This window comes from Trichoderma harzianum (assembly GCF_003025095.1).
Source record: "Trichoderma harzianum CBS 226.95 unplaced genomic scaffold M431scaffold_1, whole genome shotgun sequence".
In the NCBI taxonomy this organism is placed as follows: Eukaryota; Fungi; Ascomycota; class Sordariomycetes; order Hypocreales; family Hypocreaceae; genus Trichoderma; species Trichoderma harzianum.
Genome location: NW_020209249.1, coordinates 2,245,715 through 2,271,489, shown reverse-complemented (window position 1 = coordinate 2,271,489; position 25,775 = coordinate 2,245,715). Strand labels below are relative to the sequence as shown.

General features: G+C 51.4%; 8 protein-coding genes across 8 annotated transcripts; 3 read left to right on the top strand and 5 right to left on the bottom strand.

Annotated features, from left to right (window-relative positions):
- Positions 1–2,001: 2,001 nt before the first annotated feature.
- On the bottom strand, positions 2,002–4,066 carry M431DRAFT_489448 (hypothetical protein; the record flags this gene model as incomplete). Its single annotated transcript, XM_024916678.1, has 8 exons — positions 2,002–2,174; positions 2,247–2,438; positions 2,497–2,616; positions 2,676–2,802; positions 2,859–3,242; positions 3,302–3,360; positions 3,662–3,755; positions 3,818–4,066. The coding sequence occupies 8 exons, from the start codon at positions 4,064–4,066 to the stop codon at positions 2,002–2,004; spliced, it is 1,398 nt and encodes a 465-aa protein (XP_024780353.1).
- Positions 4,067–4,405: 339 nt separating this feature from the next.
- Positions 4,406–5,902, bottom strand: M431DRAFT_193135 (hypothetical protein). The gene is made up of 3 exons (XM_024913225.1): positions 5,716–5,902; positions 5,202–5,523; positions 4,406–5,125 (listed from the first exon to the last, which is right to left on the bottom strand). The coding sequence occupies exons 1-3, from the start codon at positions 5,768–5,770 to the stop codon at positions 4,528–4,530; spliced, it is 975 nt and encodes a 324-aa protein (XP_024780352.1). The 5' UTR covers positions 5,771–5,902; the 3' UTR covers positions 4,406–4,527.
- Positions 5,903–7,104: 1,202 nt separating this feature from the next.
- M431DRAFT_489446 (hypothetical protein) lies at positions 7,105–10,229 on the bottom strand (the record flags this gene model as incomplete). The annotated part of the gene is made up of 4 exons (XM_024916677.1): positions 7,105–7,167; positions 7,202–9,047; positions 9,190–9,797; positions 9,885–10,229. 4 exons carry the CDS (start codon positions 10,227–10,229, stop codon positions 7,105–7,107), a joined length of 2,862 nt encoding a protein of 953 aa, XP_024780351.1.
- A 2,803-nt stretch (positions 10,230–13,032) lies between these two features.
- M431DRAFT_502816 (hypothetical protein) lies at positions 13,033–14,436 on the bottom strand. The gene has a single exon (XM_024918219.1). It carries the CDS (start codon positions 14,382–14,384, stop codon positions 13,173–13,175), a length of 1,212 nt encoding a protein of 403 aa, XP_024780350.1. The 5' UTR covers positions 14,385–14,436; the 3' UTR covers positions 13,033–13,172.
- An 835-nt stretch (positions 14,437–15,271) lies between these two features.
- Positions 15,272–16,791, top strand: M431DRAFT_70864 (hypothetical protein; the record flags this gene model as incomplete). Its single annotated transcript, XM_024921829.1, has 3 exons — positions 15,272–15,760; positions 15,828–16,022; positions 16,084–16,791. The coding sequence occupies 3 exons, from the start codon at positions 15,272–15,274 to the stop codon at positions 16,789–16,791; spliced, it is 1,392 nt and encodes a 463-aa protein (XP_024780349.1).
- A 230-nt stretch (positions 16,792–17,021) lies between these two features.
- Positions 17,022–17,558, top strand: M431DRAFT_193068 (hypothetical protein). Its single transcript, XM_024913224.1, has one exon. The coding sequence runs from the start codon at positions 17,088–17,090 to the stop codon at positions 17,451–17,453; it is 366 nt and encodes a 121-aa protein (XP_024780348.1). The 5' UTR covers positions 17,022–17,087; the 3' UTR covers positions 17,454–17,558.
- A 2,087-nt stretch (positions 17,559–19,645) lies between these two features.
- Positions 19,646–23,600, top strand: M431DRAFT_70788 (hypothetical protein; the record flags this gene model as incomplete). Its single annotated transcript, XM_024921821.1, has 5 exons — positions 19,646–20,060; positions 20,168–21,461; positions 21,530–21,601; positions 21,669–21,737; positions 21,797–23,600. The coding sequence occupies 5 exons, from the start codon at positions 19,646–19,648 to the stop codon at positions 23,598–23,600; spliced, it is 3,654 nt and encodes a 1,217-aa protein (XP_024780347.1).
- A 614-nt stretch (positions 23,601–24,214) lies between these two features.
- Positions 24,215–25,484, bottom strand: M431DRAFT_502812 (hypothetical protein). Its single transcript, XM_024918218.1, has one exon. It carries the CDS (start codon positions 25,366–25,368, stop codon positions 24,646–24,648), a length of 723 nt encoding a protein of 240 aa, XP_024780346.1. The 5' UTR covers positions 25,369–25,484; the 3' UTR covers positions 24,215–24,645.
- Between the last annotated feature and the right edge of the window lie 291 nt (positions 25,485–25,775).

The window sequence follows — 25,775 nt, the reverse complement described above, 5'->3', positions numbered from 1 at the left end:
ACGATGGCGCTAAGAGCAAAGAGCTGCGACAAGGTGCTACAAGGCAAGCATCGTCACCTGCCCACCAATGACGCAGCGCCCTGGAAGCTCCATGAATCGCTACAATCTTGCTGTTCTGCCCACATCCGCTCGCCCACGTTGCCTCTTTAATTATCACGAGAACTCCCTTGCCTTTGCTGTATGTAGGAGTACCTATACTCAAGGAGGTACTTATATGCACCAGACCCGACCCGAGCATTGGCATCAGCATCTTTACACTAGACGCCCAGTATCCGACGCCTGCTGATGCGCTCAAACCAAGACCGTGATGCCGGCCGTCGCAGATAAGCAAAATGAGACCTCTGCAGCCAACCAGGCGCAAAGCCGCCCCCGGGGAGCCAAGCGGCATCATGTATCATGTACTGTACCAGCACTGCTGCACGCATGCATGAGACTGTAAAAACCAACAGGCCTGTCTGACGAACCAATAGTGCTCCGTTAGAGAGATTAGAATAGTACCAAGGCTGGTTTAGATGCTCCGTAAATGCGAAACCCTTTTCCCCCCATTAGCTCCATGCAATCGGCAAGCATCGACCTACCACAGCGCGCCCAGTAAGTTGATATTACAGGTTGAAGGCAACATGCTCGGCACCTCCACAGCTTCCAAATCTACAAAGGTCGGGAATGGTGGCATCATGCCGCCCAACCCTTTTAGTCCCACCAGGGCGCTCTTCCGCTCTCCCGCCATCTTCGCACATGGGGTTTGCTTTTGCTTTTGCCTTTTCCATCATGCTCTCGACCTGATGTAAATCATCCGTAGCACGAGAAACGGTCATTCGCCTTAGTTGCCTCCGGTTTCCGGTCCAGGCACGACGAGGCTTTGAACAAAGAGAGCATCAGCTGCCTTTAGCCAGGGCACGTGCTCCATTGCCGCCATTGGTCATTCATTCATTGGTCAGGTTCTGTCGCGATGTGATGCCGAGGCCAATAGGTATAGTAGATATGATTGATAAAATATGAAGCTCCTGCAGCTGTGATGCAAGGGAGATGCAAAGGTCATATTGATGATCAGAACTTTGGTGGTTGATTCCGATATGCTTGGTCTCCTGGGGGCTCTAGGTTAGTACTACCTGGTACTTACTGGCTCGATATATGTGCGCGAGGATCATCCCTAAGACGGTGTGGTCCATCTGCCTTCAGTTTTGTTTTTTGTATTAGACAAAAAAATAACACACTCTCAAGTTGAATAGCCAGTTCATTATAGGAGATCATAGGTTGAAAACTGCTCATTGTTCTAATAATGCTACACTATTCGACCAATGTGAACCCGAAGTGTGAGGTTCAGGCCACGCCCAGACTTGCTATTGCATGACATCGTGAAGTTACCAGTTCGCACCGCGACAGGCAGGACTACAAGCCAGCAACCACAGTCTTCCTATGTTTTGGCACTGGATAGCGAAGCTCAATAGGTATTTCGATGAGTCCGATGAGTACCTGTGACATTGAAAACTGGGCAGATACATGGTGGGCTGGGGGCAGGCACTAGCTGACGACAGTGCAGGAAACAGCGATGGGAGGATGCTCTCAAGCATTGTGAGGACGGAAGCTGACTAAAGAATATTACAACTTCGTTGTCCACTTGAAATCGCTTGAGGCATTGGTCAGAGCAGTAGATGAGATGATTCAAGGCGAAGCACTCGGACTGTTGAAGTTTGCCGTCGCAACCATCAAGACACTCGAGTTTGTGAGGGCAGGGCAATTTCACGAGCATAGCAAGTGCCTGATCTTTCCTACCGTCGCAACCCCTTTCAAATCCCAGGCTTAGACCCGTCCTACAGGATAAAAGCAAGCACATCGCAAACTGCAAGGCGACTTTCGACAAGACTTCAAAGTACATTTTGCATCGTATCCAAACGATCAAGGAGAAGGTACAAGCGCAGGTCTTGACCCAGGATAAGCAATCATCACCACGGACTGAGACGCTGACCTCCCACAAGCCGCTTTTGACAGCGAGAGAAGGGCTCAACTCTCTTCAATAAGCGCTTGCGGAGGCTTTCGAGCTGGAAACGTAGCCTCCCAGGCACTCATGAGCTGAACGAGGAGAGCCTCTTGGTGCCTTCCGGCCAGGGCGGCAAGCCCAAAGGGACGGCCGTTGAAGTCGAGGTACGACAGTGGCATCGCGGCAACAGGATAGCCTAAACGACATCATGATGGTGAATTTAGTCAACTGCGCATCCTTTGTCCAGGATTAGTTGTGTAACACTCACCACCGCTCGTGGCCATGGTTGAAATGAAACCATCGGCCGGGCCAATGATGACGTTGACTCCATGGGTTTGAAAGACACGCTCCACCCCCGAATCCCTCGCCACCTTGCGCATGTGGGCAAACAGGCGGTCATACTCCGTCGCAGAAATGTTCTGGTTCTCACATTTGATAAAGGTGTCCTGTCTCGGATGATCTGGATATTTTCGTCAGCGGCAGTAGTGCGACTCCCCAAGTGTTAACCATTTACATACGCGGGGGCAACTCCTTATCTGCGTGTTCTTTGTTGAACTCGATAATGTCAGTAATGGTGCGCATCTCGCTTTCTCCAAGGTCCTGAAGGTAAGCTGTGAGATCTCTTTTCATATCGGACACTATGGAGAATCATGTCAGGCGAGCTGCAGGAGCTAACAAGTGCTGGCTAGTAACATACTGGTGATGATATCCAGAGTATTCTTGCCTTCCAACTCAAATGAATCGACTGTAACAAGGTCGACGTCGTCGACGAATTTGTCTATTTTTGGCTTAATCAAATCGTACGCCTCACGAGTTTCCTTCAACTATCTCCAAGTCAGCCGTGTTGACGAGGAATTTGGGTGTTGGGGATGTTATATACTATCTGGGCTTCGGCGCCATCTGCCGGCTTTATGAAGCTGTCCGGGTATCTCCACTTCGAATAGTTGAGAGTTGCGACCGATATACCGGACCATGAGCCGGTTAAGCTTTTTGTATACGACTCAGACGGAGACCTAGAGGCGAGAACATCAAGCAGCACCGCAAGGTCATGGGAAGTCTTGGTCATTGGTCCAGCTGAATCAAAGTTGGTTGACATGGGCACTATGCCGTGCTGGGGGATGAGGCTAATGGTGGGCTTGATGGTGTACAGGGCAGCTCTTCCTGCTGGGCAGAGGAGCGATCCATCAGTCTCAGTGCCGACGGAGATGGGGGCGTAGCCAGCTGACACGCCAACAGCGGAACCGGATGACGAGCCCGAAGGATTCTTCAGGCGGGTTAGGAACATTCCCTTCCCTGTGTCGGGAACAGGAGTTTAAGGCTCACCGAGTGTCCGTCTTTGGAATCGTCGTGATCCAGGCCGCCACGGACATAGGCAGACTGCACTGGCCACCGATGGCAGACCAGCCGCTCGGCATCATGGAACCACTATTACAAGCCGTTAGATGTAGACAGGTGAAAGAAACCCCAGGGGACCCGACCGAGAATTGGAACACTCCTGCAACACAATATATAAGGTTAGTTAGTCCATCAGATCGATGCGGGACGGGGGAATATGAGTACATACGCTGAGATTAGCCTTGCCCAGGATAATAGCGCCCGATGCAATAAGCTATGTTGATCGCCAGTCAGCCAGTAATCTGGCAAGGAACGCGAAAGATATAGGGGCCACTGTACCAGATCAACGAGCTTGGCGTTTTTCCTTGGGCTTGGAACTCCAGAGAGAGAGACTGCCCGCCGTTGTTCGAAGACCGGTGTTTGGGTGTGTCGCGATGTTATCCTATTAGGCGGCCTCGTTAAGAAACCACGATAACTCAATGCCACAATCCACGCGGCACGTACCTTGACGAGGACGGGGATTCCGTGCAGTGGACCGCGGACTTTGCCGGCAGCTCTCTCCTCGTCCAGGGAGGGCCCTGGTGACCTCTCGGAGGAATCCAGGGGCGTAGTCTGGATCATGGCGTGGAGGTAGCCGTCATGCTTCCGGATCTGGGCGAGACAGGCATCAACGAGGCCAACGCTGGTGATGGAACCAGCAGTCAACATCTGCTGGAGATTTTTGACGTCGGCCGTGGGTAGGTTTGGCACCATCTTGATCTTTTGCGAGCGCAAGGCGAAGCTAACAGGAATAGGGGGCGTGGCGGCGCACGAAGTCGCGGAGAGGACTGAACAATGTCATGAATGCCAGGCTTGCCAACAAACCGCAGACTGCGAGCTTGAGCAAACCGGAAGGGGGCCAGGGACGAAGAGAAGGGGACAAATGCTGGCGTCCAAGAACTAACGTCAAGCACGGGTTTGCCATTAAACATTGAGCGCCCGCAGGTCAAAGCGGGGGACCAGAACGCAGTTATGATAAGCTTCCAAGATATCAACAAGCTGCTGAAACTGGCGGATGTACAGTACAAGGCTTTCGTCCAATGCTTGAGTTTATACGGCAGCGAGGAAATTGGTGACACATGGCTGAATTACAACAAGGCATTACTTCTTGATCAAGGTTAACAATCTATCTCAGCCCGATTCAATTCCGTTGGCTACTCTCAAAATCTCAGCGTCTACATCAGAACATTCTCCTTGAACCATGGTAAATAGGTATCCCTTGCCCAGGCAGTCAGCCGACGGACACCAGCAATGACCGAGTAAATATCCATCAAGCTCTTGGTGGTGCCAAACACCCACTCCGCCCAGAGCGTGGTTTTCCCTTCATGATACGTGGAGATGACGAGGTGCCATCGATTACCTTGTACAATGATGCCTGGGATAAAGCCAAGTTTCGACAACACCGCACGCTCTTCTGCCTGGAACTCTACTTCCCCTTCATCGGCGCCTTGAGCTACGCGTCGTTTTAGAAGCTTCTGACGAACGGCCCATCGAAGAAAAGCCCACTGGGAAGCATGCCAGATGCCGATTTGCACCTGAGCCCTGTCCCATTCCACCCCGGGCTTCCTGGTTCCGATGCCAAGTACAAGTGGGCGAAGTTGGAGAGGTTCAAAGTCGGTATGGTTGACAGTTGCAGTTGGCGCAGTCATGCAGAACTCAGCCATGGCCGCCCTGAGTTCCTGATTCTGGTCGAGCGAGGCGTATATGCAGACGTCAATCATCCTGCCTGTGGATGGCATCGGTTCGAATTCTCGATCCGGTCGGGCTGTGGTGCTGTAACGAGCAACAGATGATGAAACTTAGCATGGTTTCTTATATCTATACGCTGATAAGAAGTATGGAAGCTTACCAGAGTATGGCATTAAAGTCATCGCACTGTCCACCAAGACGGTCTTCGAATATGCCCCGAAGCAAGCGTAGAAGAACCCCACCATTCCACATAAGTTCTTCACCCTGAAACTTTTCACACTCTACGGCCCTTGCTAAAATGATTTTGACCTCTTCAAAAGACGGGATCTGGCCAGGCAAATCATCGTCGTGGCCTTCGGGCATGAAGGAAGAGTCCCATCTTCTTAGTGACATTGGTTGGTCCTTGAGCTTTTCCTCAATGGTCGACTTCAAAGCATGTGGTACAATATCACGGCCACGTCCGATGTCATCCATGAGAAAGAACAGCTCCTTGGCGGCATCAGGCACCGTGTTCTCATTGAGGACTTGATATTCTACACTCGCCTCACATAGGCGCAGGCTCATCATCTGTCTTTGTGGCGGTGACACTCCTGAGATAGAGCTCGCCTCAGAAGCCGATGAGGAAACTGAAGCCGAATCGCTTGCAACGCTATGAAAACCTGGACGAGATGTTCCATTGAACTCGGCCAGCGATGGAAATCGGCGTGTTTCCGGGGTGGTTAATGTCATGTTTGCTTGTTATTGTCGTCGGTGTCTCAGCAAAACTTAGCAGGAGGACTTGGCGAGACGATTGTCGGGCACGGATTTTGCGTGTTCTGGGAGGGAGTACGTGCTCGGCGTGCTCAGGAAGACCTTTGAACCTAAGTAGGAATATTCCCCGTTATCTATGATCTCGATGACTCGCTATCAACGTATCACGACGAGATGCATTGTTGTCATAAACAGCCGAGCGGGCGAGAGACGCGATATCTTGCATAGGTAAGTAACGCTTCTATGCACTGCTTTACACATGTACGGAGCTCATTGGCCCAAATAGATGAAGTACCAACTCGGGGTAAAAGCCACGAAGTGTCACCCTCCAACAACGGAAGACGAGGCTTTGGTTTGAAAAGCGGAGACTTGCGTTCATCGAACCAAAGAGCTTCCGAGAGCCCTGTCGCAAAATGAAACCGGCGAGCATTGGCCTACCACAGCGCGCTCAGTTATTCCATATCACGGACACGTCGAGGCACAGCTTCCAAACTTTCTCGCCACGAAGCATGTGATTCATTGCCGCCATTCGCTGGTCAGGTTCTGTTGCGATGTGATGCCGAGGCCTCGCCTGCAGCTGTGATGCAAGTGAGATAAATGTAAAGGTCATACTCACCGCTGGTAATAGCAACAAGTCAGTCATTTCCGCAGTCCATCGTATTCGTAGAAGCAGGCAGAAGAAGAGACCGGAAGCCAAGAGGGAGAGACAAATGAAAGACAAAGTATAAGCTACGACGACTTCACATGTGCTGCAATGCAATGACACCCCGTTTCTCACGATGCATCTCAACCCCTGTGCTAGGTATTTGCGTCCGCTATGTCTGCTCAAAACTGCCTCGCAAGCTTCGGCTCGCAGGAATATCCTCTGACCCATCCCATGCCATCAAAAAACTCCGTGCTAAGTTGGAAGAAAAAAAAGAACGAAAAAGAAGAGAAGAGCAAAACACGCCTCGCTCCAATAGTATGAGCTGACCCTAATGCATAGATGAAAAAGACAGAATGAAAGAAACAAAAAAGCCGGGCTTGTCCGTCTCAGAGACAACACCCTCCGTTCTACCATGGCCATTCCTCCCAAGAGTGAAACCCTTCCCGTACGAGTACGTACTGCGCGCCCTCCCAAGCAAATGCAACCTTGATGAGCAGCAGCAGACCAAGGGCTCATTTTCACAAGTCGTGCATTGTAATCAAAGGCCCCAGGTAGGTGGCGACAACCATGCGTATGGGTATTTCCCAATCCAACTTGCTCGGTGGCATGCTATTCTCCCATCTCTTTATCCGGACCTATCCTCTCTCTTCCTCTCCCACTCCGCTTCTCATGTCTCACCTGCGCCAACCCCAGAAGCCACCGGTGCCGGGAGATGTTGTCGTAGCTGGGGCTGGCGCCACTTTGACGGTGACCGATCCCGGGACAATAGGAGCGTTGGGAGAATCGTTTGGTAGCCCGTAAGCCTTTTTCAACGCCTCCAGCTTCTGTTTCGCTTCTTCAGCCTCCTGCTTCGCAATGGCCTGCGCCGTCTTGGCCTGCACAAGATCCAGGAGCAGCGTGTCGAGGTCGTTCGTCGATGACCTACTGTCATCATTTGACACCATTGGGGTCGCTGGCATCGACGCTGGCGGCGGCGGGACAAGATCGTTACTCTGCAGCAATGACGACTTTCGTCTATTATTCGTAGCGCCCTGAGCAGCCATCGACTTGCTACGCCCAAGCTTAAACTCCCTCAAGCCGGCGGGTGGCTTCGGGGTCCACTCCGCTCCCGAATCGCGGCCACCAAGGGGATCCCCGGATATCGGCCTCGATCTCATAGCTTGTATTTGCTTTTCCAGCCGCTGTTTGTCCTGGTGGAGAGCTCTGACATGGCTATGACTTTCCCGAACCTGTTCTTTGAGAGACGACATTTCCTGGTCCAAATCATGGATCCGTCGGCTAAAGTCCTGATTCTGCGACATGGCACTGGCTAGCTGGTCCTTGGCTTGATCTAATTCGACTTGCAGTTCCGACTTCTGACCAGATGAGGGCGACTGAGGTTTGTCCTTCTTTTTGGTGTCGTCGTTTTCATCTGCATTTCCGAAGCGGCTCTCCACGCGATCGAGCAGCTCTGAAAGGTCCTCGGTGGATGGCGCATCCTTTGCCTTGGTCGAGCTGTCATCAGACTCCTTCTCTGCTCCTCCTTCTTCCTCCCCTTCTTTGGCATCTTCAGTTGCATCTTCAGTCGCATCTTCAGCGGTCGAGCTGTCAGCTCCATCCTCGCCTTCGCTTGCTGCTGCTTCATCCCCGCCGCTGGCTCTCTTCCTGAGTCCATCCAAAAGGGATCGCACAGCCTTGCGATCCTCCTCTCTCTCCTCTCGCTCACGCTTCAGCTCGCTCGACAGCAGCGCATGATTCCGCTGCAACTCGCTCAGTGCTGTGAGGAGGTCTTCGATCTGGCTATGCAGATACCTATCTTCTGTGTTCTTATTGGTGCTAGGAGCGGCCTTGGGTCCTACTGGGGTCGATTCACGGCTTCCGGAATCGTCCTCATTTGTGTTTGAAGAATCTCGCGACACGGTGGTGGCATCCGTCGAGGATGAACTCGTGACGCTCATGGAGCTTGCCTCAACTGAGTTTAGAGTCGAGGCAAGGCTCTGTTTGGAGGTGCTCCGACGCAACATGCTCAGCGGCCGTGACGGCGCACTCAATCCCGGAACCAATCCTGAGCCTCTGGGAAACGCACCAGACGATGCCCAGATGCGACCGAGGAATCGGGCTGCGGCTGTTGCGATGTCAGATGTGCGAGCGGTATTGGCGGTCGCGACTAGAGATTCGCGGTATCCCTGCTCGAGCTGGGCGAGCTTCTCTCGGGTGACTGTGCTTGTGAGGCTTCCGAAATCTTGCACAAACTCGTCGGCGTTGTAATGATAGCAGTCCCACAGACCCCTGGATAAAAGGAGCTGCATCACGTCTTCTAGCTCGGTGCAGGACAGCAACCTGGTCTCATTCCTCCGCATCAGTGATAGCGCGACGCGCATTAGTGTCTCAGAAGCGCCCTCGGCGAAAATAACGTCGTATATCCGGAACAGCATCGGCAAGGGGCATGTGGTCGCGAAGAAACTCAAGAACCACTGCGAAACATATGCCGTTTCCACCTGCAGATCTTCCAGGTGGCTCCACAGCATAGGGAGATTAGCCCGCAGGAGTTCTCGGAACTGGTATATTCGCACATGGAGTCCCGAAAGATCTGGCAGAAAGCAACTCCTCAAATCATAGCGATCCATGAGACTAAAAACAGAAGATGCCCCAGTTAGTACAATCACTTGTGTCACATCGGTCCAAGGGTAGCTGTGCCACCTTTGACTCTGGATGGAGAGACAAAAAGGTAGGGAGACGGAGAAAAAAAACAAGGGCAAGGGAAGCCGCTTACCGAACCAGAACGCAAAATGCCTGCTTGTCGGGCATGTGCATCAACAGAGGCCCGACGAGAAAGGCGAGGCCCTGGCAGTAGCCAATCTTGGTGTCATACAGACTAAACGTCTTGAGTACCCGACCAAGCATGCGCTGTCCATCACCATCAGGGTCGCGAAACATTTCAACACCAGGGAAACTCCGGCCGAGATCCTTGCCTATGAGACCCTCATAAGGGCTAGATTCGCCATTGAGTCGCTCGTACTGTTCCTCCAAGCTGGCGTCGCGAGCACCAGACATGCTCTGCCACACAACGCCTCGCAACGGTGGAGGGATTCCCTTGCGGATCTTGTTGGACAGCAGCGTGGGGAGCCTTGCCGCGGTCTGCTGGTAGTCCTTGACGAGAGCTGCGTAGAATTCAAGATCTGTCATCGGTGGTGGGGGCAACATCGAATATCGTAACGCGGCGGGTGTAGGGTCGCGAACCATCTTACGGAGCTTAGCCATCGATGGCGGGCGCGGTCTACTAGGCTGAAGCTTCTCAACAAGCTGGACCTTGACGGTCTTTGGATTTGTCGCCAGCTTGGCATTTTCCTGTTCTAAACGGGCCAGAAGCAAAGCGGTGGACTGCAATCACGGGTCAGCGGGGATGGGAGTTCGAAGGGGGAGGAGACGACATGGCCTGCATGTCATGACAAAGTATGCGCAACGTACATTATCAGTCTCTTCGTCTTTGGTCTGTTCATCTTCCGTCTTTTCCAGTTCCGCCCAGTTAACCTCCTCTGGATCCGAGCAATCGCTATCGACATCGTCAAACTCTCCAAGCTCGTCCTGAAGGCTGCGGTTAGGTTCTGCCGGGGCAGCCAAAGTAGCGGTCGAGTTTCGAGAGGCGGTTGTCGCATCGAGGCCGCCCTCGTCGGCTGGCTTACTGTCACTGTTCGTGTCACTGTTCGTGTTACTGTCCGTTGGCAGCGTGGGTGAGTCGGGCTGTTTGCTTTCGAGACAGTTGTTGGTGTCCAGCGACAGCGCCGGCGGCTCAGAGAGCCTCACGGTAACCATGGAATCACGGGTCGTCTTTGGTGTCACAGTTTCGGCATCGTCGACGGGCTTCGGGACTGTTTCGGCAGCCAAGGTGGGAGTGGACGGCTCGTGGCCGTGCTTTTCGCCGGCGTCCATTGCCATCAGGGCCCGCCTGGCTGGTCGTCGAGAAGAGGTTTGGTGTTGAGCCTGCTCTAGGTGGATTAAGGTAGTGAGGGCTTGTGGTGAAGCGGATTGCTTTGCTCCAAAGCCTTGTCCCTATTGTCCCGGGGGGAAACTTCAGATACCGCCTTCCTCCTTTCCGCCGTGAAGACGGCAGAGATACGGGTAGCGCAAAGTGGTTCGACTCGATTCCTGGAGCAGTCTGTGCTCAGCACCTCGTACCCAGTACCCAGTCTCTACCAGGTACATACGATACTCAGGGAACAGGTAGATCGGATAGTACTGTACGAGTAAGTACAGCACCAACGTAAAAGCGGCCCTGGATACCCCGAGCCTGCGCCGGTGTGAGAAAGAACAGCCTTGGTTAGCGGGTGTTCGGTGAGCGGAGTATTCGTACGGCAAAGGCTCGTTTCATCGAGGGGTTAAAGGAGTTGCTTGTCTGAAGGCCGGGGGTCGCCTTGCCGGGTCCGTAAAATCAAGATTGGAGAGGGAGAGAGAGAGAGAAAAGAAACGACGAAAAATCCCCAAGGCCAAGGGCAGAAAGATCCTCCGGGGACAGGCCTAGGCTGTGGGGAAGAAGCGGCGTGCTGTATGTAGGTGAGCGAGCAGATGGTACAGTCCACAGTCCGGGCAGCGTGGATGGATGGAGTCGTGCCCAGATTGCTAAAGTATAGTAGACTGCTAGATACCGTGCTAGTCCTGAGCCCCGGAAGCGTCGTCGATGAAGTTGGCAGCTCAATTGGCGTGGGCGAGAAATTGCACCGGCTCGATGCAGCGACGGGCTCATCATCGAGTTTCGATTTCTGGTGTGTGCAATGCATATGGGGTAGCATCAGGTCAACCCATTCGTATCATTGGATGCTAATTGTCCGCTTGAGTACACGGCACCTCCAAGCACAAAGGTAACAGGGTACTCGACCTTGTGCCGCCTTCCGTGTGCAGCTCCAGGTATCTCTCAAACCTGAGGTGGTGCCACGGTACGGTACCTAGGCTGTAGCGTCAGGGGTCGTTCGACCCGCCCTGACCACCTTTGCGACTTTGTGTGCGAGTGGGCTCGTCAATGCATCACATCGAGCGGTCACTTTCAACTGGCCGTGTGTAACATTTGGCGTCATGCAGCAAACTAACGTGAGGTTACTGTGCAGACGTCAGTCATGTTTCTTTCGGGAAATTTTGTATGTGTTTTTCCTTTTTGTTGTTTTTCATGTTCTTTTTTTCTTTTTGTGGCGTTCTGCCAGTGCCCGTCATTTCACTAAGTCTAGCCGCTATCCGCAATCCCCTGATTTCCGTCTCTCTGCCCTATGTACTCCGTACAGCCGTAAAGCATCTCCTGCTTCATCTCATCTATCAAAAATACAAACATCTCCACAATTTTAAAGCGCAAAATGAAGCATGCAAGCGGCTTTGCCCTCACTTTGAGATCAGCGCCATTGTCCCTCGTTTGAATGGCCAGCAATCGCTGTTGCTGGGTAAAAATAACCGCCGACACTCGCCACAAAGGGGATGCCAACGCCAAGCAAGATCCACCCCACGCGCGGGAGGACATGGGTGGATCCTTGCCACCTCCTGTGGCGCGAGCTGGTGGGAGAAGAAGCTCCAGCCACCTCTTAAAGCCCCCATCTTGACGTCTTCTAGGGTATTGGGTACAATAGGTACTCCGTACTGTAGAGATTTTAGACGCCAGCCACCAAATTACAAACAGATGCCATGCAGCAAATCAGAAGATTCTCTGCCTTCTTTTCTGGTCGGTGGTGTGTCTGAAGACTATTCTATTTTTTGCGTTGAATGTAGAGTGAAGCGCTGGTTGCTCATTCGCTAGACGATATGGAGTCTATAGGTATTCCTGTTAGGTATGAGTTGTACAAGATGCCGTTCCACTTCGAGATGTCCTCATCAGGTTTGGGAAAACTTGGGCGACGCTACTCATACATGGGTCAGGCGAAGATCCCATTGGAGCAACACTGGTTATGATCCGACAACTTGGTGCTTTTTCAACGTAGAGACATCAAGGCTTTACAGTGCAAGGTTGCTCGCTTGTCAGGCAGATGACCTCGGCCCAGCATGATTCATTCGTCGTCCTCGCCATTAGGCAACTCAATGCCTAGAACCGATGCATTGGCATGATGTTACAACTCATAAATCGACAGTGACCAAGAAAATCAATCTTGCCACCAGCATACCTAGAACAAATCCGAGTGAGGAGATTTTTTTTCTCTCTCATACTGCATCACACCGCTGTTCTTCTTCAGCGAAGCTACCAACGTTAGTCTCACTAGCATAGCGCAGCAGCAGACAGGGATCCAATTCTCCAACTCAGCATCATAGAGAACTAAACTGCTTGCAGTACAAGTAAGCCAATGCTGCATCGAGCTAAGAACAAGCGATTTCTGCATCGCTCTGCTTTGGGGAATACTGACAAGGAAATGAACTGCTTGTTCCCCAGTGCGGCTCTCTCATAGGACCGATGCATGTCTCTGGTCTCCATCCGGCATCCATCCGGCAACTGACGTAGAGAGATCTATCGGCCAGGCATCGAGTCTACTTGTACGACAAGACATGAGCTTTAATTCATGGATGCCTTACGGCAAGCAAGTATGGAGTGTACGTACGAGTACTCGGCGGGATGAGCTGAAGAGGTTTGCACAGGTAGTTGGAATAGCATTGCACATGTATGTCTATTGATGCCCTCTCTACCTCATGCTGTGGAATGATACAAGTGTTCAATAATACCCTGCCCCCATCATCATCTTGACTGGTCTTTTTTAACAAGGCTTCTTTGACTGGCACCCCCCCTTCTTCTATCTAAATGGGCCTCTTGAAAAGTGTCAAATGCGGATCAACAATATTTCGAGACGCATCTCCACCATCGAAGAAACGTTCGCATATGACCTCGTGCCAATTGGGTCCATATTTACTCTCGCATATAATCGCAATCTCATTTGCCACTTCCTCGCTCACATCTCTCCACTCTATCTCTGTGGTTTCAGCTCTGTGTTGTGCCAAAGTTATAATCTCGAACGCGTGTCCTGCCCACACTCCCCTGTGAATAGGTATGGGACAGTCAATGCTGTCGCAGGGATCTGTTGACCAGCAGATGCGCGATATGATAACTTGGCCAAATCCAAATCCATCAATGAAAGGACCGTGGATGAATTCTGGTTTCAGAGCAATGGCTTCCGAGCGGACAAATTCCCTCGCTGTCAAGTTCCGAAGAATCCATGGCTGGTCTTGTGGAAAGTAGGTTGCCTCTTCGGCAATGATGTCCCGATATGTCGACTTGAATGCAGGATCATACCTGAATTTGTTCCGATCTCTGCATGCTGCATATATATCTATCGACAATTCTGACAGAGTGTGAAATCTTTCCTTTCTGGCAAGGAGGGGAAGAGTGAAGTGATACAGCGTCATAGGGACGTCCGACGTCCACGTGACATCGGGGACGTCGTAGTTGTAAGGTATGTCAATTGTTGTTGGTAGTTGATCCAACTCTTCTGCAGAGAACAATCCTGGAGGATAGTCCCCTGTTTCAACGTCATCTCCCACAAAGACTATCCTCAGAGCAGCCCAACGCCCCAAAAATGAAGCGTAATGTGTGCGGAGATGATCCCTTGCAATGGCCCAGAGATATTTGCTTGCCAGACCGAGGCAAACAAGGTCTTCGATGAAGTTGATTTGATCAAAAATCAGTCGATGCAATTCCAAGGGGAGGTTGGAAAATGTGGCAGGATTGGTATTGACCCCGTCCTTTGCGTCGCTGGGCTTTGTTTTTGCCCGCTGCTGGTGCGGAGAGGAGTCGGTATGCTCTTCGCTGTTAGCTTTGCGCTTTGGATGCTTTCTTTCCTGCATTTCCTGAGGCGAGCCTCCAGCGGCTGCTTCGACAATCTGGTATTTGTTCTGGAGCTGTGACTCTGAGCCCGTAGATGTGGCCATGTCAGGTCTCGGCGGGACGTCTTGCAGTTGAATGGGTACAGCAACGAGGCGCTCGATTTCGCTTCCCATCCAGTTGAAAAGCATGTGTCCAGGCGGACCTCTTAACTTGGTGTATCTCCCGACTTTTGGAGCTATGAGTTGGAAACATTCATGATACGCCATGCTAACGATATCAGATATTGGACTGTGCTTTGACACGATATGAATTTGATAAAGATGAGACTCCCTGAGAATCCGCATCTGCAGCTGGACTTTAACATACCTGCCAATGGAAGAAAGTGAGGGCAAGAGCAAGAGCGGTAACACGGAAGGTTCAAGTTATTGGAAGCCATCTGCACTTACTTTGCCTATCTGTTGACCTCTTCGTGAAGCCAAGCCTCTTTTTCCGGACACTGGTGGCAGGTGGTTGGCAAAACCTCCAGATCTTTGCAGTGAGTCACATCCAGGCATTTGACCTCCATGACACTCAGTCTGTGCTCCTGCTCCACGAAGCTGGGCAACTGGCATCACCTGCTGTAAGCCGACACTTGACTCTGATACAGCGAATGCGAGACTAAAAACCACAGAGTGACAGCATTCCAGACACTACCGAGGTGCTATATTAGCGTCAAAATGTCGGACCAGTCTTGGTCGCCGCCAGGCTACAAAAGAAAGCCCATAAAGACTTGGTGAGCAATCCGAGAAGCTATAAAGGGACTCAAATGCGTATCCATGGATGAAAAGAAGTCAATGTCATTACCATAGAGCAAACTTCTGGTGGCCCTAAACCCTCCTCTATGCTGGGTGAGATCAAAACTCCTCCATGGAGCTAGAGTTCTCCGAGGTTGTTGGACGGAAGCTTTGTGGCGTTCATGGCACAGACCGTCGATTCCATGTCCCACTACGAAAATTCCATGGACGGCTCGATATGTCGACTCATGACAGTTACGGCTCGACTCTTCTCTCTCTATTCTTCTTTATGATCTGATCTCATGGAGGGCTGGCTGAAAGCATCCGGGGCGACAGGCCTGGATGACCTGGAGCTGGTCGATTTTCCGGTCACCGGGCGCGGTGCTAGAGCACTGCGGCCTTTCAAGCAAGGAGAAAGGATTCTCACCATTCCTAGTGACTGCCTCTGGACAGTCGAGCATGTATACGCAGATCCTCTTCTTGGGCCAGTCCTTCGCTCTACAGAGCCGCCTTTGTCCGTCGAAGATACCTTAGCTATCTATCTCCTTTTCGTACGATCGCGCGAGTCTGGATATGATGGCCCACGAAGTCATGTGGCGGCGTTACCCGCGAGCTACTCTTCAAGCATCTTCTTTGAGGAGGACGAATTGGAAGTTTGCGCCGGGACTTCACTATATACCGTCACGAACCAACTGAAGCAGATAATCGAGGATGATTACAGGGGATTGGTTATGCGATTGCTTGGATTGCATCCAGATCTTTTCCCACTCGACAAATTCACTATCGCAGATGTAGGTATTATATGCGCGTGATGGATATTGCGAACCATTGACCAACGTCTCCTGCTCTTCTCTTTAGTACAAATGGGCTCTCTGCAGCATCTGGAGTCGTGCGATGGATTTCGTACTGCCTGATGGAAAATCGCTTCGGGTTTTGGCGCCCTTTGCAGATATGTTCAACCACTCACCTGAGGTTATGCAGTGCCATGCCTACGATCCCTTGTCTGGAAGCCTCTCTGTCCTTGCGGGGAAGAACTATGAAATTGCAGACCAGGTAAATCTACCTTATACCCTGATTGTACTACATGTACGCTTACTTGAAACTATTTCTTTAGGTTTCTATCTTCTACGGATCTATACCAAATAATCGTCTTTTGCGTCTCTATGGCTTTGTCATGCCCGATAACCCTAACGACAGCTATGATCTTGTTCTTTCAACACATCCTATGGCCCCCTTTTACGGAAAAAAGCAGAAGCTCTGGGCATTGGCCGGGCTCGATTCGATTTGTACCATCTCCCTTACTCTCACAGATCCTCTACCGAAGAACGTCCTTCAATATCTCCGTATTCAGCGGCTGGATGAATCAGATCTTGCTGCCATAGCGCTTCAGAAACTCGATATACGTGAGAAAATCGGCGATGCCAAGGAAGCGGAAGTTCTGCAGTTTGTGGGAGAATCGATTGGAAGTCTTCTGGATAGCTTCGGCACTCGATTAGAAAAGCTACAGGAAAACCTCGCAGAGGGCGTCTATTTTCCAGGAGGGAACGCATGGGCGGCGGCGCACGTCAGCCTGGGCGAACAGCGGGTGCTGAGACTGGCGAGAAAGAGAGCCGAGGAGCTGTTGGCGGTTGTGAGGAGTGGAAATGGGATGGAAAGAGCTTTATCATTGCCGCTGCATTGGTGTGCAAATTGTGGAAAGGATTCTGTGCCGTTGAGGTTGTGCGGGAGGTGTAAGGGGGTCATGTATTGCGGACGGGCTTGTCAGGTTGCCCATTTCAAACAGCACAAGGCGATATGTCGGGCAACAATCAGTAAGAACTGATATACAATGAAATGAATATGGAAACATTCCCGCGTTCCATATGATTGCGCAAGACGACTTCGCTTATTAGATATCTGGGCTCTTGAACATACTCGTATGTGACAGGTAAAAGAGCGATTGCAGCAGAAAGTTGCGGTCACAGAGATACATCCGGCACCATAGGTAATAATCTTTGAGACAATGAGGTATTCTCGTGCAAGTATTACAAGATCTTGCTTGATTTACATTGGGCTGGACAGCATAACCATGCATTCTTCAGACTCCATACAAGTCTGAGACTTGAGGGTGCACCGGGCATGGCCTCATCAATGCTTACCTACGTTTTCGTCTACCCAGAACGTATACGCCGGCTCTCATTTACTGCTCTACCTCAACACTCGCCATTTGGTCTTCCTGCCATTGCTCTTACCTTTGAACTTAGTAGACGACCTGCTCTTGTTCTTCCTAAAACGTACACCTCTCTAGGACAAGGGGCAGAAGAGGCAGGGTGTTCTCTTCGTAGCCTCATCCAACAATTAGATTTTGCTGTTTATGCATCGCTCCCCAGTAGAAGCCTCTCTTCTACCTGGCTGCAGCAATTTTGCAATGATATCACGGAGCAAAAGTACACAACTATTTCATCACTTGTTAACTTGAATATTCTGTATCAAGGCCAGGGTTGATGCCCAAACAGCTGCTTGTAAAAGTGATGTTGACCAGAACATAAAGTCTACCGAAGAGTGACTGAAAAGTAATGCGATGAATGAAAGAATGCGCGAAGAATTGGATGAAGTGCAAGAGGGTGTGATGGAGCAGATTGCATCAATGCCGCTGCAGGCACATTTAACTTTTCCTAAACACCCATACGTTTGAAATGGAATGGAACATGTCATATATGATTCTTTTGTTGATCTGACCGATTTCTCCATCGTTGACCTTGATCTCATGACCCTTGCCTTTAACAGACATGAGATGGTCCCGGCCCGGACAAATAGTAACACATCCCGAATTCCATGGCTAGAGCTGGTACTCATGCTATCAATACCCTACCTGGATCTACTAAATATATCGAATCAAGCCACACCGGATTTGATTCTTTATATATCTTGAACTAGGTATCTCTATACCGCTGCTATTAGCTCGTAGGAACGGTGAATGCCCGCCACCCGTCGGCGCTATTTGCAATAAGCATTGGAGCTAGCTCTGGCGCGAATGGCCTCATGGTCGCCTCAGCCCGCACCGGCTTATCGCATCAGTGATCCTAACTGCAAGCTACCTAGCCAGTCTGGCGCAGAGACCGTCAGGCAGCCCGAGCCGGCGATCTCTTTCGGCACAGCGCACGCCTCGGAGGTCACGACACCTCTAAAATGGCGTTTTGCAGTCCGTCATCTCGAGCCGCCCGACGGATTCTCAGCTAAGTAGCAACGGAGCAACACGCTCATCTTCTGCCGTCTACGAGTCACTCTCTAGCGTTTCCCCAGCCTATTTGATTTGATTCGCCTGGAGACCAAAGAGCCCGAGCAGGAGGGAGAAACAAAATGCCCCAATCGGCGGCACTTGTCTGGCATGTGGGAAGCCCACCCTCTTTTTTTTTCTGGAGATCGACGCCCACGGGAGTCATGCGTCCCATGAGCTGCATCTCCGGTTGGCTCTGGACAGGATGCATGTGGCATGGAGCACATAAAAAGTCGCTGCGTACACATCATCATGTACATCCTCTACTGTACGGAGTACTTACATACATGCGGGCATCAGTCAATCAATCAAGCAATCAATCAATCAGTCCGCCAAAATGCAGGGACTTTTTTGTACCACCCCAGAAAATGGGCAATCTGCTGCTGATCTCATGATGTCCTTGCATCAAAGTAACGCTCTGGTGTTTGATGCGCGAAGCAAGGGTACAAGCCCGCTAAAACTGAGAAGAGATCAGAAATGATGCATCGGCGACTCCATTCATCCCACGACCCAGAAGACAGAATGCGTTATGCCGTTGCGGGTCAGCTAAACTAACGGTCTGGATGGGAAACCAGGGAATGGAAGCCCCGAAAATCATCACCGTGACCGATAAATACGGAGTCCGTCCAGACTACTAAGGTAGCATTGCAACACTATGGAAGGGGGTCCTAAGCCAAACTCGACCCAGAAACACATGGCGGAGGAACCACGAGGACAAGCACGTTTGATGTTGTGAGAAGTTTGGGTTTGTTTTCCAGGCTCCGCACAGACCAGACCCTCCCTCTGCCATGGATTTATTCGTTCCTCGCTTCTGGCTTCTAGTTTCTAGATTCTAGTTTCCGTATTCAGCATCTTGGGAGGTATTTGTTTTTGTTCATTGGCATCGTGACAGGGAGGCAGCTGAAGCCCAGCTGATGCAGATCAGATCCAAAGCAGCAGCTCAGCTGGAACGGACACTCGCCCGACAATCTACGGGATAGCTTCGAGAGAGCTCCTGTTTAGCGCGGCTCCCTCTAATAAACCACTAAACCACTAAACCACAACTGTACCGTAGGCTGGGGAAGACTGACACCCCTGCCAAACAGCCCGCTTGTGGGCTTTTGCGCTCCCAACCCAGATTAGAAGGACCGCTGCACTCGTCCAAGCCCGTCGTGCTTCTCGCCATCCGCGATTCTTCTGCTCGTCTTCCTTTTTCTGTTCCTTTTCCTTTTCTCTCCCCTTTCCCTTTCCTCTTCCTCTTCCTCTCCACTCCAGCTCGCGAAAGCGGGAGCTTGTCGCCTCTTTTGCCTTATTTCGACCTCCCCTGCAAATCCCCCCCATGGCGCTCCCGGCTGAGTGCTGAGAGACAGACGGGTCTCGCTCCAAGCTGCTGCTGCCGCTGCACTGATCTACACAGGCGCTCCGGCTTCAAGCACCAACCATGTCGTCCATAGCGCTCCGTCGCCCTCGACCAGCTCCCCGTCGCGTATCTGCTCGACACGAGAGCGTCTCGCCATCAACCGTCACGCCGCTTCGCCAATTTGCCGTCCATCGAGCTCATGCCACGGCGGACTTTACAGAGGCAGACGAGGACGAGGATGAGGACGAAGATGAAGATGACGGATTCGAGAATAACAACAGCAACAACAACAGCAATAACAACAAAACGGACCCGGGCCCCATTGATGATACCAACAGCAGCAACAACGCCCGTCGCCGCCATCCCTATAGCTATGCAACCGACAATGCTGCAGGACGAGATCAGGGGGGTCAAGGAGACGATGGAGACGAAGAACGCCACCGCAGGAGACGCAATACGCTGCCCGTCCTTCCACTCTTCTCCTCAACGCATCTTGGTATGATATTCACAATCTTCAGGCTGGCCCTCTGCTTCACGAGCCTTCAAGTATCCCCCAAGCCTCCTAGCTGACTTAAACGCCACTCTTGTTTCCCTCTTTTTTAGACGTCCTCCCGGTTTACAGCTTGACTCACGCAATCCGAATCATCGTTAGCTCTCGTACTGAGACGACGCTTACATGGGACCAGCTACGCTCTCCCCAAGTTTCTCAATTCCTGATCAAGCCCATGCAGCAACAGATTCGCAATCAACACTTCTCGCGAGCCACTCTCTATGCCCTCATGGCAAACTGTCTGCAGTTCACTAAGGAAGGCCAGATGTATGCCGCCAATGCTGGCACCAGCAACACGAGGGCCAAGGTCTGTGAGCTGCTGTCTCTGAAGCTGCTCAAGGAATACTCTACCCGCGAACTGATTGATGCATTGGCCTACGACTTCTACCCCCTGCAAGGTATGCCCGGAGCACGACCACCCCCCACGGCTGGCAGCTCTGCCAGCAGGTCCAAAAACACCCCCCTTGTAGCGTCGCGGACGTCAACTCTAGAGGTTGCAATCCGAGCCTCGGCTAAACATTTCCTCGCCCACCCGGTTGTGGTCCAGCAGTTGGAGGCCATCTGGAATGGTGCCATTTCCTTCTATTCTTCTGCCGATAGCCTTCACCGGGAGTCGCCCTCGAGCCCCTTTTCGCGCTTCAATAGCCAGCCCAAAGTTGATGATAGGACTCCTCTCCTGGGCTCTCTGCCTCCCAAACCGGGGCAGTTTGCCGTTCCTCCTGGCAGGAGAACTGTGATGTTGTACGACCCCAGGCAGGCATCACTGCTTAAGCTGTCTCGCCTCAGGGTGCCGCGATATAGATCCTTCTTATCTACGCTGTCCCTTGCTGTTCTCATCGGGCTCTTCTTGGCTGTCCTATCTAGACGATCTTCACAAATCACCGGCCTGGAACTGGTCTTTTGGTTCTGGAGCGCTGGCTTTATGCTTGACGAACTGGTGGGCTTCAATGAGCAGGGATTTGCACTGTACATCATGAGCTTTTGGAACATTTTTGACCTGGGTATCCTGGTGCTGCTCATTGCCTATTACTGTATGCGTGTCTATGGCGTCTTCCTCGCCGACCCTCACCATTGGAATGCCATGGCCTACGATGTACTGGCCGCAAATGCCATCCTGCTGCTGCCTCGCATCTTCAGCATCCTGGACCACTATCAGTACTTTTCTCAGCTGCTTATTGCTTTTCGGCTCATGGCGGCAGACTTGGCGGCTATCTGTGTGTTGATTCTCATTGTCTGTAGCGGATTCTTTGTCTTCTTCACTTCCTCCACCGCCTCTAGTGATGGTGGCGAGGTTGCCTACAAGATATTCCAGATCCTCATGGGTTTCACACCCGCCGCGTGGGATGTGTATGACCCCCTTCTCCCTTTTTTTCACGCCTCATGCCTCACAATTTTTGAAACTAACATGACCACAGATGGCCATCGTACAACTGGCTTGCGCGTGCATTGTTATGCTTGTTCCTTATCATCTGTCATTTCTTGATTGTGTATGTGCTCCAACGAACCATCATCCTGTTGAGTCTCCTTTTCGAGTTTGCTAACTGTTTAACCCAGGACAATTCTCATTACCGTCCTGACCAACTCTTTCATGGCAATCGCCTCCAATGCCACCGAAGAGCACCAGTATGTGCCATTCCCATATTTACTGTTGCAACGTCATTCATCACTAACCCATTATGTAGATTTCTCTTCGCCATCAACACCATCTCAATGGTGAAGAATGACGCTCTATTCTCTTACATCGCACCTACCAACATCTTCGCATGGCTACTCATGCCTCTACGTTACTGCATGCCACTTCGCCACTTTGTCTTGCTCAATCGCATCATCATCAAGGTGACTCACTGTCCCATCTTGTTCTGTATATTCTTGTACGAAAGATTCTGGTTGGCGCCGTCCATTTTTGAGCCTACAGATCTGGTGGAGAATCCCGGAAGGAGTCGGGGTCGGGCCATTTCCTTTGGAGACATGGCCAACAGAACCAGTATTTTCAGCCCAAGCATGCGCGTACGCGAAGAGTCTGTGGCAGGTTATCAAAAGGATAGAGCCCTCGATGAGCTGTTCCTGCGTATGCCCGACGCCACGAGGACACAAAGGAGGCATGAGAGACGAAAGACACAGACGGCAATTCGAAATTGGATGGATCGTAACGACCAGGACGGAGCCGGCGGCACCAATTGGCCTCCAACGGATAATAGAGCTGTGCCGGACTGGCAGAGGAGGATGAGCATGGGCTGGGATCTGCGCTCCAACTCTAGGCAGCTATCCGATCTCAGGTCCATTGTCAGCGATCCGGCAGACTTTGCGTCCAATGTTGGGGGAACTTCATATCGAGCCTTTCCCATGATGGATCCCCGGTTCATGGACCCTCGATTTGCCCATCTGATGCCCGAGTATAAAGACCACACCGATGCCGATGGAGATGATGAACTGGTAACAAACGATGAAGATGAAGACGACCTCGGCACCAGCGCCGATCCCAATGGTCCGAGGGGAGGAAATCCTGCCCCGAGCGAAACTGATGACTACTTTACAACAACTCCCACGGGAGCGCGGTCAGCCGTTATAGCTTCCTCGCATAGCTCGGACGAAAAAGAAAAGCCTCCCAGCAAGCCCAGGCGAACCGGAATACACAATCGCACACTGTCTACAAACACCATACTATACAATCCTGGGGAGATGGACATGCCTCCCGAGAGCTCCGCTTCAGCCTCGCCGCCTAAAGGGCCCGTGCCTGGAAGCCGGGGCGGCCAAGTTGCAGACATGATAGCAGGCGAATCATTTACGCCTACCGGCATGCGCAGCCCCCCTCGACGATCGCTCTTCTCTCCGCCGAGCCTCAATACTCGCTCCACCATGCCTCCTCATGGCCTGGCGGGTATGAGCAACTTGAACAAATCCGCCATGTTGGGCATGGATCAGAGAACTCGAGAACGTGCTGCTCGAAGGCTATCCTCTGCTGATCTCAGCATTCTATCTGATAACACCAATCTCCCCTTTGTTGGAGATATCAATGCTGGCTTGGCGGGTAGTTTCCAGACGCAGATGGCCATGGCTATGATGAAGGACAGTCGACTGCGAAGTAAGGGGGAAGCCGAGTCAGCGGATCGCGATAGGATGGGAAGGCTGGTTCTCGCTCGCATGAAGACCCTGGAAGAAAGTTTTGCAGATGTTATCAAAGAAATGCGAGATTTGAAAAGCTCCACAGCTCCGACGACGAGACGAAACTCATCCGGTGAGGACCTAAAGATGGGATCTCCTCTCGAAGTGGGAAGATCGGATCGACCAAAGAGCCGCAAGGGGACGGCAACACCGAAAAAGGCGACTAACAAGAGGCCCGGTAGCCGGCGGAGCATGAAGGAGAGCAAGCTTGGTTTGACAATGACGGCGGATGTTAAAGGCAAGGGGAAGTATGTTGCCTACTCGACAGAGGAAGAGGGCGAAGGAGCAGGCGATGTCTTTTCAGACAAGAGAAGCTCCCTGTAAAACTCCGCCGGCCAATTTTCTTTGTCCTTTTTCTTTTCTTTCTCATGGCCCTCTTTTTCTCCAACTCCTTGTCTATAGGAGGATTTCAGGGACTACTAAGAGCATGTACCGGCGTTGGAGGGAAGCGTTTGATGGCATTTTGTGCCCAGTTACGTGTATGAGATTTGAGATATCTATTTGTTTCGGCGGATGAGGTCTAGGGGCCGGCTGAAAAGGGGAGAGGTTGGCTTCGTCTCTGTCAAGATGGGGCTGCGATTGGCTGAGAGATGTGTTGGCAAGGTCCATGTCGGCTCTTTTTTTATATCACTTTTGCATGAGATGATTTGTAACATGCGGCTGTAGCTCGATTATATCATTTTATAGGACGACTGATGTCGGAGATGATTTCATCTATACGAATATCAAACGAAACAGTACACAGCTGGCTGATCTATTTTTGAAAATGGTTGCAGCATTGTCGAATGTGTGAATAAGTGATTCGACACTGTTAATGAAAACATTGTCGCTGATTTTTAAAGCGCCTATGGTACGTGTGATGATTTCTTCAAGGACGATTGCACCAAGGGCCCCAAGGGCTGGTTGGTTCGTTATACACAGACCAAGAATCCCCCGAAACTAACGTCTGAAAATGCTATGAAGGCGAATGTGAATCGCTATTGATGATACGAAATGATGGACGAAGTACCTGATGGTAGTTGGTGGTAGTCCTGAGAAGTTTAAAGATGAGTAAGGTATTGTACAAGTGCTGGGTACGTCGTAGATCTAGCATGGGCTTTTCCAGCTTCAAATTGGAGCACAGAGATGAGCTGATTAATTCCATAAGCATGTGTTTAGACGACATGTTAAGGAGGATTCGGATTCCAAGTTCGACGGGTCGGGCAGATGGCTGGTCAAACATATATGACAAGCCTGTAAATATCCTTGATCTGATACGGTCGAGACTGGGATCTACCAGGCCGTATACTCAAAATATACAGCATTAGCCTTTGAGATCTGGAGACCAACCGCAGATAAAGAGGGAGAGAAAGAAGAGGCCTCATCTCCGTCATCTCAAGGGCTGGCTACATCTGCTCTTCAGTGCCCGAGCAACAGCCTCCCCAAACGGCTCAGGGGCCAGCTTCGACGCCGCGACTGGGTTGTGAATCGTGATCCATAGAGTACCCCTAATCTCTTTCCCGCCTCCCACGCCGTTCTGAAAGCCGAGGTCCTCCAGACTCCGGTAAATTGCGCTCTTCAGCCGTCTCTGCGTCAGGGTACGCACCACCGAGGCAGCTCCAGCACCTGTGATCATGATCCAAAGGGGCTCCTGCTGAGATTTCCGGAGATACTTTGCTCGTCTCGGAGCAGCAAGCGGATGGCCCCGAGGATCAAAGAAGCGCAGGTCGTGCGGATGGATAATGTGCCGCGGACTGAAAGCGATGGTTGCGTGATAGGCCTTGGACACGTTCTGCAGGCCAGGACCCGTGGTGAGTCTGCGGGCGGCGCCGTTGTCAGGCTCGAGATTGTGCTCGAGGAAGAAGGCCATAGTTTCGGGGGTCGTCAGGAGCTTGCCGTCGGGCTTGACGAACTTTTTGGCCTCTTCGGGGATGTAGCGCCTGATGGTGTCTCGGAGGATGGGTTTTCGCTGGGAGGGGGCGGGTGGTTGGCGAGGGGCTTTGGTGGAGGAGAATCGGGACTGCGTTGGGATAAGAGATGGAGATGAGATTTGAGTGAGTTTCTTGGTGATGAGATGCCTCAGAGGCAGGGGAAGCTGAGCTGCCACTTTCATGATGGTGTTGGTGCTGTGATTTGGGTTGTCATAGAGAAGGTCCCCTTTTCCCTCTCACTTTTGGTTATGCTATTTTATGAGTTGATCCAAGTGATTTAAATGTTTTGCTTGTAAGTTCTTTTCATTGATGTCTTGTAGTTTTGAGCTGTAATGTCAAAGTGTTTACATAGATCTATGAGCTTCGATAAAACTCACGATGAGCTTCAGCTTCACCTGGGACGTTGCAGAGCTTGAGTGTGATTATGTAATCCAGGTGTGGCGCAAGAACTTGAAAGTGTTGGAAGAAGAGAAAAGAGCCAAGGAAAAAAATACACATCGCCACCAGTTTTAGTTCCTGAGTGCCTGAATGGTACCACAGGAAAATGTAAGTACACGTACCTCAACGCCACTGTGGATTGTACAGTTGA